Below are 18,637 nucleotides of genomic sequence, written 5' to 3'. Positions count from 1 at the left end.
TATACTTTTTACATTTTTAAGTTCTGCGTATACCATGTACAAAACAACATTAAAGAAAGCAATCTAGTATAAATAAACAGAAAACTGTTGGTAATAATTAAAATGTAGGACATGTGCCAGCATATTAAATGTATCCTTACTTCCTCAATTTATTCTTTTAGTGCGATAATTATAGAGCATGATAATAATAAATATTAATAATAGTATTCATTGCACTTGTAAAATTTCGGACCAATTATTTGTCCATAGTTTTGACTTGATACAATTAAATATAATATTTTCATAAGAAAAACATTTTTATTTGGACTTGTGCAAATGTATGGTTTCTATATTATATTGTGTCTTGATTTCGTCGTATACTGTATTTTGTATGAACCGACCTAACCTCCCGTCCTTCCGTTTGCAAACTCAAAACAAAAACAAAACGAAACCTTAAAAATATAAACACTGCAGTTGTTGAAAAGCTTTTCAATATCGAAATAAAAAAAAATTGTGAAATACTGCAAATTCGTTGCCCAAAGCTCGTTGTGAAAATTGTTACGTCACTAAACGGGCTTGAAAAAATATGACTGGTCTGCGAAAACAGTGAAAAGCTTATAACCAGCAATAACGATATAGGTACCTATGAGTTTTTTCTCACAACTCGCAGACGGCGTAATTTGTTAGCGTATAATAACAGTGATAAAAATGAGAGGGAAAAAAATGGAAAAATAAAAAGCCGACGTCGTGTGAATTATGGTACCTAGTTTGTTGTCGTGGTTTAAGAAGCGGCGGCGGTAGCTGCAAATTTTTACAACCTGATACGAGTTTCCGAATAATATTCGGGTGTTACATATATTTATATTATATACTATTGAACACACATAAATCCAGAAAGAAAATAAACTCATATACATGTCGAATTTCGTAAAAGCCGCACAAGTTTTTATTTCTTTTTTTTCCTCGCACCGTGAATATACACGCATTTTTATATATCATCATACAGCATATACATTATTATATTTATACATACATGCTCGCGTATTCGTTCATGTAACGGTACGCGGTCGGTGCTGTTTTTATCGGCACACGTATACATATAATATAATAGGTATATTTCATTTCCCGAAAGAATGCGAGCGGTTTGGCGGCGGTGGCGGCCCCCGATGAATGGTAGAGAATAATATTTGCATACAAAGATGCCATAAACCATTGCGGTGAAACCAAAATAATAATAATAAAGTAACTGACACAATTGCGTGCGCTCGTACCACGGGGTGGTGCTTGTTGCGATATATGTTGTGTCGGTGGCTCGTATAATGCAATATACATATATGCAATATATATATATATGCATTGTATACACTTGCAGTGCTTGTATTTTATGGTGTTTTTCGCGCGCCGAATTCCACGTGAAAACGCGCGGGGGCTCAATTTTGTCGCACGCCGCATATACTCGGCCGATGGAATATTCGAATTGTTGTCGTCGAAAAACCAGTCGGAAATCCTATGACCACTCAATCGTGGCGGGCTTAGAGACAATCCAATTTGCATTTCGAGACTATATCACTCCAGATTAAACACCGAAACACAATGTAGGTACCTACCTCTATACGGTAATAACATTATGCGTACCTATGTCGTCGTTCGAATACCTATAACGTTTTCGGCTATATTATCTACGCTTTTTTTGATTTTATCGGATTTCACGATTCATATGTATATGCTGATATATATATATATGTTATACGCGTGAGTCGAGAAGTATTTCTACCCGCGGCGTACCTATACTGTATATGCTTTTATATAGTTGCCGATTAATTTATACTTAACCGCGAGAAAATTGCCCGGGTGTATTTATTATTCAGTTTTAGTTTGGGGTGTACGGAGTTCTGCTGTGCGTGTGTGGTGTTGAGACGTTTTGGTCTCGTTAGTTGCGCACGTGAAATTTTAGTCACTTTTAATGTAATTACGGACACGATCGCGAGTCATGTCGCGAACACGTTTTTCAAACAACATCTCTCTCCGTCTCGCCACACTACTATACTCCTCTGAAACTAAACGTCAAACGAGTGTGGATGGAATAATTCCGTAATTAACGTTTAATATTTATTAAAAAGTTGATGGTGAACGACGACCACAGTGATTAAACGCGCAGTGCAGAAAAGTTTATACATCATGTACCACACGGGTATCGAACGCAAATACAATTATTATTATTATTGTTATATCGACCAACCCTTACGACATATGCGTAACAAAGGCACTCCAGAAACTGTTTGAAAACTTTCCTCGCTTATTTTGTTGTTTCTCGTGTTGAATGCGAATCCAGTTGTTATTTTTTTTTTACCCGCCGAAACATCGAACGAAAAGCCAGCTCGATGAAATTGAATAACGTATATTATTGCAAGTTATCACACCTCTGGTATACTTACTCGCGTACTAACTCTTATATACGACACGATAACGCGATTTCAATGGCACTGTGTTTTGCCTGCAAAAACGTCGTCGCGTCATGGGCGGTACCTATAATAGGAAACAATCGCAAGTTGCAATAATAAATGCTGCGGTACAATTGAAGGGAAAACTAAAAATAAGCGACAACATACAACGTGCGAACCAATTAACCGAGGTAAAATGTGTAAAATAACTATACGTGTACCTTTATACCTAAATTGATTCGTTGACCGTGTATGCATAACGTATATGCATTCGTTGTAACGTTGTATTCGCATTTTTTCTGATAGTATGTGTTATACAATATATATTATTATACAAGTCTGTACTGTGTACTGTCCATTGTTGTTCAAACACATGTTTAATTAATGGGTGATTTTGAAAGTTATTCATATTTATGTACAAACGATGACCAGTTCATACCCCCAATCATCGCATAAATTAAGGGCGAAACATGCAATTGTGTCGCTTTCTTCGAAAGCAATGTCAAACAAAATGGAAGTTTTCATATTTGTTCTATTGTTCGAAGTATTCACAACATATAATCACATATTAATCAACATATAAAAAACGTATACTCCTCTCTCTATATACTTGTTATTGGAATTTTTTTGACAAAAATAAAACTTATAAATTTAAGTAAGAAGTTTAAAAGAAATGAACAATCAAAAATATTTGCCTATCAGGGGTTTTCGTTATGAAACAAAACCCAATGATGTAACATATAAGTGATTCAATTCTATTAATACAATGATTATTTGACTTTATACCTTTTGAGTGTATCAAATATGTGTTTGTATGTATCTAAAATAAATATTTTATTTGTATTGATTTGAATGAATAGTATTTGGTACATATTAGGCATATAGTATATGGTATACAAAATTCAATATGTATATAATTTTATAGTGTTACACCAAGGTTAAATTAGTTACTTGGCTGATTATTTTAACATTTGATTGTGTTAAATGAATTTTTAAATCTGTTGAAAATTTTTTTTATGCTTCAAAAAAATATCATAGTTTATTAAGTATTTTATTATTTGTTGAAAAAATGTCATATAATTGTTTTAAGTTACAATCAAAATGCACAGAATGAGATGAAAAACATTCCAATTCTATCACGTTTTATATAATTTGTGCATGACTATACTATGTTTGCGGGTACTTTGTGGTTATCTATGTGTACATCATATGTGTTGTTAACCAAACCGTGATTACTCGTCTCTCGATGTCTAGACTGATTGTCTACGCTGAAATCGAAATTACGAACAAACGTAGGTACAAGATTTGAAGGTTAATATTAAGATAGTACCTATAACATTATTCTCTAACACTTTAATGTCAGTTACCGGAAATATCGATATGCTGCACATAATAGAGTTGATATTTAGTTAGTATATAATATGTTAAACTAAAGTTGTGTGATAATAAACTAATATAATTTGGTTTTAACAAATTCGAACTATTTACCATTGAATGTTGAGTATATACATATATAATGAGCGCGTGTCTTTACGTATAATATTACGTACTAAATTTATATAATCAAATGCATAAAAATTTGCCCAGAAATGTTTTCTTTTACGATTGAATTGTATACGTTCAATGGAGAACGCGCTAATAATATCAGAGAGTGTGTGGTGAATCACTGGTGATCAGTGGTGTATACGAACGATATTATAAATATGAGTTGGAAGAAGATATATTATAATATAATATATATGTAATGGTAAAAGTGCACATAACGGAACAGCTGACGGGTTTGCTTATACAAAAGGGTAAGTCGTATGCAGCCGGCGTTATTACATTGTAGCTTAGCGAGAGGATAGACAAACGGTGCCCAAAAACGGTCAAGTCCGGCAGAACCATTTGAATAGTTTTGCATAAACACCACTCGGAAACCGTATTCGAAACAATAACGACGGACGTCGTTGCAGTTAAACATGCGGATGCCGTCGTGAATCTTATGACCACGTGCTCTACGGATTCGTATTTTCATAAAATCATATTACTGTTTTGGCCTTCAAGTTCATGTAATACATACAATACACATGCACTGGAATTTAACTATAAAACTGTTTCTCAAAGTTGTCATTATTATGTTATTTCATCTTTCATTTAGTGTCCAGCTAACCTAGAAAACTAATTTAACAACCTTTAATTGGGTTAATTTTATTCTCAACTTTATTATCCACCATTGGATAAGGAAATAGGTTTTCTGTACAAAAATAACGATAAAAATATCATAAAAAATACCTATTGTTTAACTATACCAATAACAACAATTAATACTTTTAAGATATTTTAAACTATTCAATTTCTTAAACGTGTAAAACGGTTTTTCACTACTCGGACTTTGAAGTATAATAACTTGGATTATTTTGTTTATCAATAAGAGTGTATATATTTTGTTAATATTTTGTATACTTGATTTTTTTAATTTTCTCCAATTCTGTTGAATATCAACGAATGAATATCGATCATTTTATATTCGATAACGTAATTCACTGTTCAGAGTTTCATAATTTTATTCAGCTGGGCGAAGAAAATAAAAAAAAATATATTCAAATGAATTGTTGAAAATTTTTTCATATTTAATGTGTTATTATCCAAATATGTTATGGAAACTAGCTATCGCCATGAAATAGTAAAGCGTAATAAATCGTATGCGGAGAGGCGACAATTTTTATTAAATTATCCGGCTTGCTGAGAGTATAAGATGGGTGTATATAGAAAGTAATTTTGACCCCGGGAGACACCATGAAATTACGTAGTCGTCGTATATATAATAACTTTATATATAGGTAAGATTTAAGGAAAACATCTTAAGACTGCACTTTCACACCAATAAAATACCAGTCGGAATGCTGGTATGCTGAGCATAGTGTATATGGTCATTTATCACCTTATGTAACATGATATGAACAAGGGATGGAAATCATTTATTTAGTGGCTTCCAATTGTCCCGGCTTAATGGTGCCAAAACGATCACCATGAACACTTTTGATTTCCATATCATAACGGGTTGTGTGGATTAAAAAATGTATATAATGATGCGCTCAAATGCTCAATCACAGCATAGCTCACTTATACAATATAAAATAGTACTTTGTATTGTATGTTGGTGATAAAATATATTATTATTATTATTATCATCATTCCTTAAATGGCTATATATATTACTGTTTTTCACTTATTCGTGACTTTTATCATCTATTTATGTATATAGGTATAGTATTTACGATATATTTTCATAAGATCTATAAACTGCTACTCTGATTTCGGTTGAAATTTAACGTAAAAATATTATAAGGGCAAAATAGATAATGAGAGGATTTTGCTATCGTGGTCAAGTTAATACTCGACACCTGTCAAACGGGACCCCACCCGCTTGTACCTTATGATAGATGAGACTTTGATTGATTGATCCCTTTTAATGCGCCACCCTCTCATGCGACTTTTTCTCCCGGACGTTGCCACGACCAATTATGACGTATCGACAACGAGCCGCCAAGTCCTGCTGTTCGTGCACTGCCTGTTAACTGACGCATAGGGCGAGGGAAACTGACATTCACAAACGACCTTTTTGTTTTTTGCACTGACCGTATTGCAATATCTTTGTTTCCACTGCTGCAATATTAATCGATTCACTCGTTTTCTTTGTATCCAATGTTTTTAATTCCAACCCGATTAAAAGTATTACTATTGTATTTATATTTTATATCGCTACAGTAGTTTTTGAATCTTTGTTATAGTTAAAGTTTGTTCAATATAATTAGAAATATCTCGCCAACTATACTCGATTAAATCGTCTACACATTATTTGCGTATGATGTCTACTGTATAAACAAATTTTGAACGAAAAGTGCAGTTTATACATATAACGAAATCTATAATTATATGTCTATAGTTCTTCGTTTAAAATTAGTTTATATGTTGCAATTACCTATACTTATACTATTATACTTAATAAGTAATATTATTTGCCAAGTTCCATAAAGTATGCAAGTATAATTAATATATTGATCAAACATTTCAGCTGAAGAGTATGTGCATCGTAGCGTGCTTAGTCGTGTCACATTTTGTAATAATTACGTGCAGCGCATTGTATAAAATCCGTATAAATAATAAATAGTAGGTAATGTCAAATTGACAGTGGAATAAAAAATTTAAATATAGTATACTGTATTATTAACCAAATAATATCGTGTATCTTTATATTATTATTAATTTTTTTTTTTTTTTTAATGTTTGTCGCATGATAATCTGATAGGAAATTGCGAATAATATACTACTTTTGATGCTCGTCCGGTGTGACGAGTGTCGCATATATACTCGCATTGATCGTTATTTTTGTATTCATCAGACAATTATTTTCGTAGTAATTTCATACAAAGTTAACGGTTGAGAAAATAATCAAATACTATTCTGCAAAAAAAAAAACACGTTAAGGAGGACTAAGTTAAAACTGCACAATGACCATTTGTGGTTATTTCCCATAGGATATATGCATATATGTATTAAATATTATCTCTCTTGTGTTTAACGATATTGCAAAAATAAAATATAAGACGTTTACAATTTTGACACGTCACGTGTACTCATCTGAACGATGGTGGGAGGTTGAATTGCATTCGGGACAGTAGTTTTACAGTCGGCGCGATCATGTATTCGAGTGGAAACACTGGAAACAGTGTTGAGTATATACGTATATACTTGCGCCGACACGCTGATGATAAGGTATGTGTTATGTGTATATTGCGTGGACTTTATAATATAGAGGGTGCAGGGCAGTGTAATAGGCGCAATGCAGTATAATAATAGCCAGGACGGCCAAAACGCATTGTACTCCTAAACTCACGAGTTTCAGGGGATACGCCAAGGGGCGAATAAAAATCGGGCAAACGAAAATAATGCACGTAAATAAATTGACGACGGAGAGGGAAAACCGACGGCTCGAGGCCAAAAAAAGAAAAAAAGGGAACGGAAAACTTTGAAAAATACATACACATACACACACACAAGTTCTATTGTTCAATCTTTTGTGTTTTGCCCGAGGCCTGGGCGGCGGTGGTAACGTAGTCTGTTAGGACACTCAGGGGCGGCGGGTTGCATTCGATTTATCAGCCGGAAGAACCGTTGTCAAACGAAAGAAAAATTTGTTTTGCAAATAAAATATACTAGATTTTTTCCTTTCTCTTAAATCTCCCTAAGAACAACAAAACAAAATATATAACGTATGACTTTTTAGTTTTTATACGTCGACGTGGGCAGTATCGATTCGATCGATGCGTGTTTGTTCGACGAACAAACAATAAACACAGTGTCCTTAATTTGTTAACGTTTACATTTTTATGACCGGTATAGTGTGAAAACAATTAGAACGTCATTAACGATTTGACATTTTAAGCGATGATATTAAAAACGGAACACAAACAGTAGCGTTCGTTGCTCATTAGGAAAAAAAACTCGTTAAGCACACATAATGTAGTACAACATTATATATTATATAGGTAGGTTCGATTCGATAAATATTCGAGCGAAAGGACAGAAGTGTAATCGAACATGTGTTGTGTGCGTAATAAAATCTAAAAGACTTTACTGCTGAATATTTTTATGCATTTTATAAACGTACATCTATGATAGTGGTTATGGTCTATAGTCTAAACATTATTCCTACAACCTGAGTACATTTAGGTGTGATCATATTGCATTTACCTAGTATGGGTTATAATATTATTATGATATATTATATGGATATGCATATTGATACTGATGACATCCATATTCTATACTATCACACATAGCTAAAAGATGTAGGGAGGGACTTGAAAAGGCAAAGCTCCTCTCTTAATAATTATACCTTTTGTAATATTTATTTTTAAGTTATTGAATATTGATAGTAGAAATATCAGATGTGTATATTTATAATGATATAATATATAGATAAATTATATATATTATAGCTAATACTAATATAATATATTACTTACATATATATATATATATATATATATATATATATATATATATATATATGTAAGTAATATAGTATATATATACTATATATATGTTTTAAGAAATAGCTGGGAACTTGAGAATAGTCCAAAATTGTTTAAAATATCTACCGACCTTCGAAAGTTGGTTGGTACTTAATAATTTTTGAAAATAAAAACATCATTGGACAATTTTTTGAACAAATCTTATAATAACTTTGTTTGTTATATTGTTAATACTATACACTATATACTATAAAAATACAATCAAACATATTATATAATAATAATGTTGGTGTTGAATCGATTGGTCCGAGTTTTTTCTGCACAAAAATTAAAATATTCTCCGGAGAAATGTTAAATCATTCGCCGTAGTGGCTGTCATTTCATCAGAACACGCGCATTACAACGCACACTACCTACCTATTAAATACAATATATCTTTTTATATTATTAATTATTATATTATTCCAATGTGAAAACTATTTCGTTTACGATCTCCATGCTCGAACAAAAAAACCATTTTTTGTTTGTAAGTGCGTATTACGCCTATGTCAGGCATAATATCATCATCGTAACAACGTGGATGGTAGCAGGAGGCCTCGTCGTCGGAGCGGTGAAGGTAACTGCAGGTCTGTCGATTGTCGACAGTGTCGCGCGTGTATGCGTACCTACGCGTTTTTATATATGTGAACGTTAATTTATCGTTTTTCACTTGGCGGCTGTGTAGGTACACATATACACATCGGGCCGTATTTATTATTATTTTTGTTTTAAGTATAGAAGTACACCGAGCTTCGTTAAATCGCTAATGGCCACCATCACCGACGTCAGGTAATGAAATACAAAAATTAAAACGCGGTAGCCCCATCAGTGTGTTATATAGTGTACCTATACGATGGAACGATAGGTGACTGATGGCCGCCATCGTGTTCGACACCGGACAATTAATAACTTCATGGCTTCTATATTGCATATTGGTTTTTTTTTTAACATAAATCACGTTCTGTTCAAAAAAAAAAAAACGAAATAATAAAACTAAACAGTAGACGTGTAGTCCGTTTAATTGTTATGCGTTCGAATGTAGGTACAACGATAAGTAAAAAATAAAAATCGTTATTATTTCCTCTGGGAGCATACAAAAATCAGTTTGTCGATTATTGGTAACTAGATATGAAGAAATATTTTGTTTCGTAGATATTTCTTTAAATGCGAAATGCGTGTACGTATATTCACCGGCGAACATCCTGCCAGTTAGTTCTGAAAGTCGTGTACCTACCAATAGCGTATTATCCGGATATTATCCAATAACCATGATAATAATTACCTGCTTCCAGTTTTTAAACAACGTGTCATTAACGAATATAGAAGCATCCGTCTAATAATATTATGTTGTCTAAATATATATTTTATTTTGTTTTATGAAACAATAAATAACCGTAGCGTAATTAATTAAATTCTATCAAATAAAAAAAAATAAACAAACAAACAAAACAATAACTTATTATATAAATTGAGGCAGCCGTGTACGTACACTGTACACTTATTGTTGGCCTCGGTTGTGTAAATATACTCACTTTGGTTTAAAAAAAAGTCGACGTGTGTTCAAGATATCGAAAACAATTGAACTAGATCGTAGTGAGATACGAAGGATAATTCGTCGCCTATATAGACTATATATAGTGCCTACACCATATCGGAATCATTATAAACGAAGGGTAGCGAAGTGAATACTAACCGAAAAGGAGTCGGACATGTCCAATTGTATTCAACGATGCATGTTGAATTCTCAAAATGCCAGGGTTGGGATCAAAGTAAATATTGAAATTTACTAATGATATCGACGGAGGAAAAAATATAAAGAATGCTTCAAATAATATGCGTGGCACGGATATAATTTATATCTCGAAGAGGGATTATAAATAAAAGGAAAACTGATGGTGTGTACCAGATTAATAAGAGGAAGTTTAAAAGAGGGACCTAGATAGATACGGAAAAAAATCGACATAAAAACAAATTGAAACGATTTATAAAGAGCCATTCATTGTGCATTGGCTATATGGGACGTACATTGTAGACGTACTTGTAATAAACGAGAAAGTCGTCTGACGGAAATGAGTTGAAAAAGAGGTTAGACGGAATTCGTGGATCGGACATGTATGTATACATGTATATGTGTTATGGCGGCGTATAACTCATTTGTAAAGCGACTGTCGAAAACAAAACGATTTAAGAAAGGAAAGAAAATAATAAAAGTATTTTGGAATTGCGCATTTGTGATGGATATCACGCGGAGACAATTTTTCTTGACGTAAAAAGTTTAATCGTGGCCGGGGCTTAAAGTTTGAGTTTGACGATATTTTGTCGGTTTGAAATTACTTTGGCACTTTGAGGTGTCAACGCAAAGGAGCTTTACGTGTATCTTATGTTTTATAGTCAATAGTCAGACACGCCCAAGCCCACTGTATAAACACCGCGCATCGGTATGACGAAGAGGGTGAACATTTTACAGGGAGAAAGATACACGATAACAAGCACACGGTCGCAACAAGCCCGCATCTCGTAAGGCGCCATGCTAACTGCTGTCGTTGATTGATCGACAACGGTGGCAGCCGATTAAACTTGAGTAGAAATTTGTCTCGTAAACCCGACTTTCTATTAATTGACACCTTGTGCCCGCAGTGGGTATAGTATATTTCATACGGTTAATCTCGGAGGTTCGGAAAATTAATTTCATCCCATCAAAATAATTGTCGTAAGCACACGATATCATATTATAATATTATTATACACCGTAGCAAGACGGCAAGCTATTCTATTACATAAACGTAATCAACTGCAAGTTCCGGGCGCGGAAGGTGGTTGCAATCAATATTATATCGCGAGTCCGTGAATGCCAAAAGTTATTTATATTATTATTATCGTTGAGTAACTTTGGAATATATGGCAAATATGTATATATATATTGCCAATATAGGCAAATAATTTCCTGCGATTTAACAATAAAAGTGTGTTGTTAACTGCCCGTTTGTTATTAATGCAAAATATCTAAAATGTTAAATAGGTAACAGTACCTATATTGTGAAATATCAAAAACGTATTATGTGTGGGTAACCTGCGCGGTGTAGACAACTGACACTGCACCGGATTCCGTAGCGATCTTTAAAACGACTACGTTATACAATCCTATAAATTAATCATTGTAAATAAACAAGTGCGGTGGAGAGAGGTTGATGGATTCTGTGGCGACGATCGGGTTCTCCTGCGAGAAGGAGATGTTTACAGCCAATTTCGTGATTCACGAACTCCAACCACCGCCACTGAACGGCAGCAACCGCCAGACGGCGGCGACGAATTCACGGCGACGACATCTTAATCGCGTAATTGCGTTAATAACCTATCGGCGGTCTCGCGCGCGCCGTTCAGTCCGCGGCGTTAGGTTAGGCGTTCAAACCGCACGCGGAATCAAAACGCACATTTTCCACCATTATAATTCTGTTTCCGTGTACGTTCGATGTCTAATAACATTATAATTATTATAATAATAACACAAACGCGATACTCTTAATGGATCATGGAAGCTCTTGTATGACATAACGATAATTGATCACACGCGCACATACACGCTCGCTCATATTATTATATTATACGTTGCAGTTCGTTCCAGAAATTGATTAACCGGTCTCTCCGGTCTCCGTCACTCTTTCACTCCCTCGCACGCACTATCGGTCGTCCATCTTTTTCTCTCCATCGTTTTCCCGTTTGTCTCTCGCATTATACATTATTCTTCTCGGGGGCTTTGTCCGGTGGCCCGCGCTCGCTCGTCTGTTTGTTCTCCTCGTGCAGCGGTGTGTGTGCTTCTGCTGCCGTGGCGGCGATCCAGACAAACCGGTTTTCGGTGCTCACTCTTTTTATTCTTTTTATTATTACTATACCAGCCGACGCCGCCGCCGCCGCCGTGTCGGATTCCTCGGATTCACCGTCGTCTCGGTTATCGTCTCGGTGTCTCTCGGTCCCGGACGGTCGTCGTCGTCGTCGTCGCTCGCGCGCGCGTTCACCGACGACCAATTTACGCATTGTTTTTCATTATTATTATTATTATTTTTCACTGCAGTCCGAAAAGATAGCGTGAATCGCGTCGCGCGATCGTCTGTCGCCGTCGCGAGTCGGGTCGTCCGCCGCGAATAAAAATGCATTATTTTTATTCTTCGATTTTAATTACCACCATTTGGTATATTATAATGTATTATTATATATTATATGTGTGGCGGTGGCGATGCGCATTATATTATTATATACACATGCACACACGCCAATCGCCCATCTGCCTTGGTGCAGTGTGCACCGTGTGTGAGCCTCCACCGCCGTCTGCGGATCGACTTATCATCTATCTATCGTTTTTTTATTTTTTTGTTATGAGTTTGCGGTGAGGGGGGGGGGGTACGTATAAAATATTGGCTTTGGTATCGTAGGCGTTTGTGTAGTGTAAGCAAGAGCTAGCGGTTGAGTATAGGCACTAGCTAGGTGTAGCTTACTACTCCGAGACTATTACTACTTAGCGGTGCGATGTACACCAGATTGTGTGTGTGTGTGCCCATATACATACACCACGGATTTCTTCGAGCTATTATTATTGTTATTTTTTTTCCGATTCTAATTTGGAGGACGGGACGACGAGAAATGCTGGACGGCGCTCGTGCGTATGTGTGCGTGTGTCCGCACGAGTTTGAGATAAAAACCACCACCGGTCGGTCACTTAAAATCCAATTCCATACACAGCAATAACACGCATTTATTTTACGTAGGTATGTTCACGTTTCACACGTTTAATCGTTGATACAGATCGTTTTCATTTAACCGTGACTCTTAGATTCTTTTTTTTTATTACAAATTCGGTTTTAAATGATAAAATAACGCCGTATTATATTGTTTTATTATTATACGATTGTAAATTAAAAAAGTTAGTATGTAAGTACATACTATACCTACACTGTAATATTATATTTATTCGTGTTACAAAAGCGTGTCAAAACTAATTATTATTAATACCTTTCAAGGTATTTGAAGTTTACTCGTGTTGTAAAAGTTTTATATACCTACGTTTCGCGTCAAATTGCACACCAATGTTTTCGAGGTGTGGGTGCAAAAATATAAAATAATAATAATGTATTTTTTAAATGTTAAACCATTATTTGTTCACTCGTTTCAAAACCATATAGTCATTTTCTACACGGATGTTACGTGAAGAAATTAATTGTGTTTGGTATTTACAATAGATCCCACACAAATAATATCCCATCAAGGCCGTGTCGGAAGACTTCAAAAACATTTCACTTATATTATATTATGATACCTTTACGATGCATTATATAGGTACATTTATACGGCATCTGTTCGTGTTTATAAAATGTCGCGGTATAACTACTGCAATTTAAATCGAAATATATGTATAGGATTTACGATCGGAGTGCAATATTATATTCAACGGGGAGTATAATATTTTAGAAAAATAAAAACGTCGAATCACTAATTGACGTGGGAATGAATTAAAACCTGATTCATTTTATTCAATATTCATGGCCTGATCTGTAGTAAAATAATATCGTTAATATTATGTTTATTAGTTGTTCATATATATTACGTATTACATTTTGTATAGGTATGGTAATACCTAGTTGGAAATTATATTAAACTATACCTACTTCATCAGTAATTAAAATTTGTATAAAAAAATCAGAAAATCTTTATCTGTCATGGTTCCGCCACAAGTGCAATAACAATCGTTTTCGGTCTTATTTAAAGTTTCGATTCATTGAAATATAAAGCAATCATGAAGATAATAACATAACAATATGGACGAAAAATGTTTTGGGTTTTGTTTCATGTATAAGCCGAACAATGAAAATTAAATTTTGTCAACATGATTTTTTCCTTGCAACGTTTGTAATAATATTGCGCAATATCTATACCAACCATACATTTATTAGCTATATATTAATGCCGCAGAAGTTAACCATTATTGTGTGTAATGTGTATATAGTATACGTTTAACTCCGTGGAATCGTACAATCGGGGGAGAGATTATTTGGTTTTATATTATTTTTTTTTTTTCAAATCCATCTATAACTCGCGCGCACCCTTTAAAACGTCACGTCCGAATCGATATCGACGCGCATCACTTGCTACCTACTGCCGCAACAGCAATAACAGCTACAGCAGCCGTCGCACCGTCAATCGCGACTGCGGGACACAAAAGAAAGAAGAGTCGCGTCCGTCTATTATTATATACGATATTATACACCTAACCCTCCCGCCTCACTGATGTATGGCACTAACCTGGACCGCGGGATGGGATGTAGTCTTTATAATAATAATAATACGAAAAAATCCGTGAAACCACCACCGTAAAAAAAAAAAGAACCAAATCGCCAGAACTACGAAATCCTATCAAACCCGAGTAATGGTATTTTCAAACGGAGCGTTATTAACTCGGAGGATATTGTATTATTATTATTATTATTATTATTATACAATCGATGGAAACATATTTTTCGCCTGACCGAACGCGTTCATTTTATAATATCATATATCTCTGATCGATGTGCGTGCGCCTGCACATATTGGTAATAGGTAAATAGGTACTCTCGTTCTGACCGTCATATGGGCACATAATACACATAAATACATCTTATTATTATTTTTTATTTATTTTATGCACTAGAAAATAATTGTTAAATATATATACGTATATAATATTATATATATAAGTATGAGAAGGGAGGGTGTAAGCAGCGACGACGTGGATGTGTGGAAGTACGAGTGCGTGTAAAGAAGATTGTCGTCTACCGATAAAAAAAAAAATAATAAAAAAAAAACCGAAGCATTTGTCAAGTACTCCGGTGAACTCGGTTGACCCTACTTCACCGCCGCCCTAACACATGGAGATCCATAAATCACGGACGCCATACCGCCCGCGCGACCGTTCCAGTTTAATGAGTTTGTTATTATTTTAGTCGCATTGTATATTATATTATCGTCGCTCGTGTGCCATATAAGCGGATAACTCGTCGAATACCACCGGTCAGCAGTCCACATGTGTCTACGAGAAAAACTGGAAAAAGAGAGAGAAATATTAATCCTATTCTTCATCGTCCTAGTTAGGTTTTCCGGGTCAGGGGGGAGGGGTGAACGGGTAAGAACAAAAAGTCGTCCGTTCCTTTTTTTCTTTTTGCTATTCTTTCTCATGATGTATTAAAATTCAACGATAAGTGCAATTTAAAATATGCACACGTTGCATAAATATGTGTATATAATATAGATCGCCGACCAATCTGAACATGCTATTACGTATTATCATTATTTTTCTTTTTTTGTACAGCATTATCTTAACGGCGTATTATAATATGATGGACGATGGTACCTATATTGCATCAGCTGCACCATTGGTGACAAACCCCAATCACTTCAGTTATCCCGAGTCCGCGGGTGGCCCATCCATGGCGTCTTCTTCAACGTGTACGGCCGATTCGTTTGAAAACAATCTTACAAATGCGTAACATTGCAAAAACTGTGTTTCGCGCGGTAAAAAACCGAGAAAGATACAGTTATAATTAAGAAACGAAATTTTCACCACATAAAAAGGAGAATTTTGTCTGTGCAATAACGTTTTTATTTTTTCGATATTAGAACTACAAAAAAAGTTATTCATGCTTAAAAAACACAAAATTAATGTATTATAAAATAATCAGAATTTTTTTTGTAAAATATCGAAAAAATAAAAACGATATTGCACAGATAAAATTCTCCTTTTTATGTGGTGAAAATGTCGTTTCTTAGTTATAACTGTAGCTTTCTCGATTCTTTCTCGCGCGTAACAGTTTTTGCAATGTTACGCACTTGTAATACAGAGACAACCAGGGGTGTATTTAGATATATTTTTTTGGCGTGTGGGGGGGGGGGAACTGTGGTATTTTCTCCAGCTGAAATTCCCAATTCAGCCTATATATGAGTTAAAAAATTTACATCTGATTGGACATAATAAGCATACTTCATAAACAATTCCTGGATTTCGGGAGGGGGGGCTGAAGCCCCTTCAGCCACCCCCATAAATACGCCCCTGGAGACAACACATGCGGGTGTAGCGTACTCTTAATAATAAAATATTACCTACATATTACGCGCGGGACATTTACATAATAGATTATAAATTATAATATTCAACTACGAACTAATAACTACTAATACCTAATATAGGTACCTAGTAATGATAATATTATATTATATATGATGATAATGATGGTCGGGTGTGGGTGACGACGACAATCGGCCTTACAGTCAGCCGCGCATAAACGACGGCTTTTATTGGACAATCGTCTTTTATGCGTGGAAAACAAAAAGTACAAAAATGTCGACATCGGCAGCTCGGAAGGACACTAATTGGAAACTAGACGGACAGTTTTGCGCGAGGGGCGACGGCGGCAGATGCCGGAGATAACGTCAGCGGAACAATGGGGGGGGACGGAGAAAAAATGTATAATATTGTAATAACAATAATAAATGGGACCTTTCGATGGTGACTCTAGAAGTCATTATCAAACACACCACACTGTACACACATACCAATAATATAATCTCGCGGTAGTACTATATAGGTAATATTATTATTATTATTATTATTGCACGTAATATACGATTACAGACCGGAGCAATAATAATAACGCTTAGCCCCGCCGCCGCTGCACTTGTCAGCTTTGTGCATGTGCAGTGTATTAATATTATTCCATATATTATTATAATATTGTAATGATATTGCTGTGTAAATATGCAGCGATCTCTATGTACATAATATATATATAATTGTCGCGTGGTAGACAATGGTGTTATTTTTTATACGGTTCCTATACATAATATAATATATGCGACTTATATAGAAGTGACCAAATGCAGTATAGTATAATATATTATTATATAAGCATGTATTATATTCGTTTGTTATGTGTCTACAGGAAAGAAAAACGTTCAGCGATGAGGAGGAGGTAGCCGTCACCACTAACTATCGCAGCCGCCGCCACCGCCGTCATGCACAAGTATCACCAACACCACTACGGCGACAGCAATCATCACCATCACCATCGCCACAATCACCATTATCACAACCGTCACCGTCGATGCTGTCTCACCGCGGTGCTCCTGCTGCTAGCCGTCACGATCGTAAGCCCCGGACGAGCCGAACACGGTAAGCACATCACCACTATAATATAATTTTAATAATTATTATGCTTATACGTATACATACGAGTTGTGTATATAATAATAATGCTCCAATGGCGGAATTTTGTACATAATAGTATAATTATATTATTAATATATTGTATCGTCGCGAGCTGTGCATATTATGATACAATACTTGTATCAGCCGTTATTGTTATTTCGGATCGGAAATGGCCGACATATGGCACACTCGAAAAACCCACTCGACTATAACTCATAATACGTACAATATTATTGTATATATTATAGGTAGGCAATAGTATCGTGTTTCGATTACGCACATGCCCCCTCGGCTCCACCCACCGATGACCGGTGCAGTAGTGTTCTTCTCTAAATCGCGTTCAGCCCTTATAGTTAAGTCAACCCAGCAGCAGTGGCCTCAAGACCAAATATCACTATACATAGTACCTGCATCCGATTAATATTTAATATTATATACAATATAATTTTTAATGTGATGAATTATCGTATTTTCGGTTTTCGTTGCAAAACACTTTATGCCACACCTATATTATGAAAAATGCGAAGAGACAACCGTTGCTTCCAAATATTTGTATTATTATTTAATATTTTTTTTACCTAACCGATTACTTGCTACCCCCTCCCCCCACTCCTGTTCCCGTGTACAGCGTTGATTTGTTTAGTTAACGATTTACAAATATTAGTTTAATACTTGCCGACTTGAGAAAGTATGCATGAAAATATACTCACCGGTTCCCATAAAAAAATACGTTTCCGGTCGTTAAAATGTCACGTGTCTCACGTAAAAACACGTCTTCGACGGTACACTCATAAATTACCGTATCATGGTGTATGTTTGTGATAATGTATATTATATAATACTATGTACTTTATGGGCTATTTTTTTTTTTTAAATCTTAATATCAAAATCGATCGCAGTTAATGTTCTACACGTACCTATTATTCTGTTTT

General features: G+C 35.1%; 1 protein-coding gene across 8 annotated transcripts in view; it reads left to right on the top strand.

Moving 5' to 3' along the window:
* Eph (Eph receptor tyrosine kinase) overlaps positions 1–18,637 on the top strand; it is a 128,776-nt gene that overhangs the window by 33,776 nt on the left and 76,363 nt on the right. For all 8 annotated transcript variants that reach the window (XM_089220609.1, XM_015509411.2, XM_015509409.2 and 5 more), the window contains exon 2: positions 17,440–17,669. In XM_089220609.1, coding sequence (XP_089076735.1) covers positions 17,513–17,669 — 157 coding nt within the window. In that variant the 5' untranslated portion in view covers positions 17,440–17,512. The remainder of the gene's footprint in view (positions 1–17,439; positions 17,670–18,637) is intronic.

Source organism: Diuraphis noxia, unplaced genomic scaffold, assembly GCF_037042655.1.
Source record: "Diuraphis noxia isolate RWA-SAM2 unplaced genomic scaffold, SU_Dnox_SAM2 contig0002, whole genome shotgun sequence".
Lineage (NCBI taxonomy): Eukaryota > Metazoa > Arthropoda > Insecta > Hemiptera > Aphididae > Diuraphis > Diuraphis noxia.
Note: the sequence above shows the minus strand (reverse complement) of the source record. Positions and strands in the feature narration are given on the sequence as shown.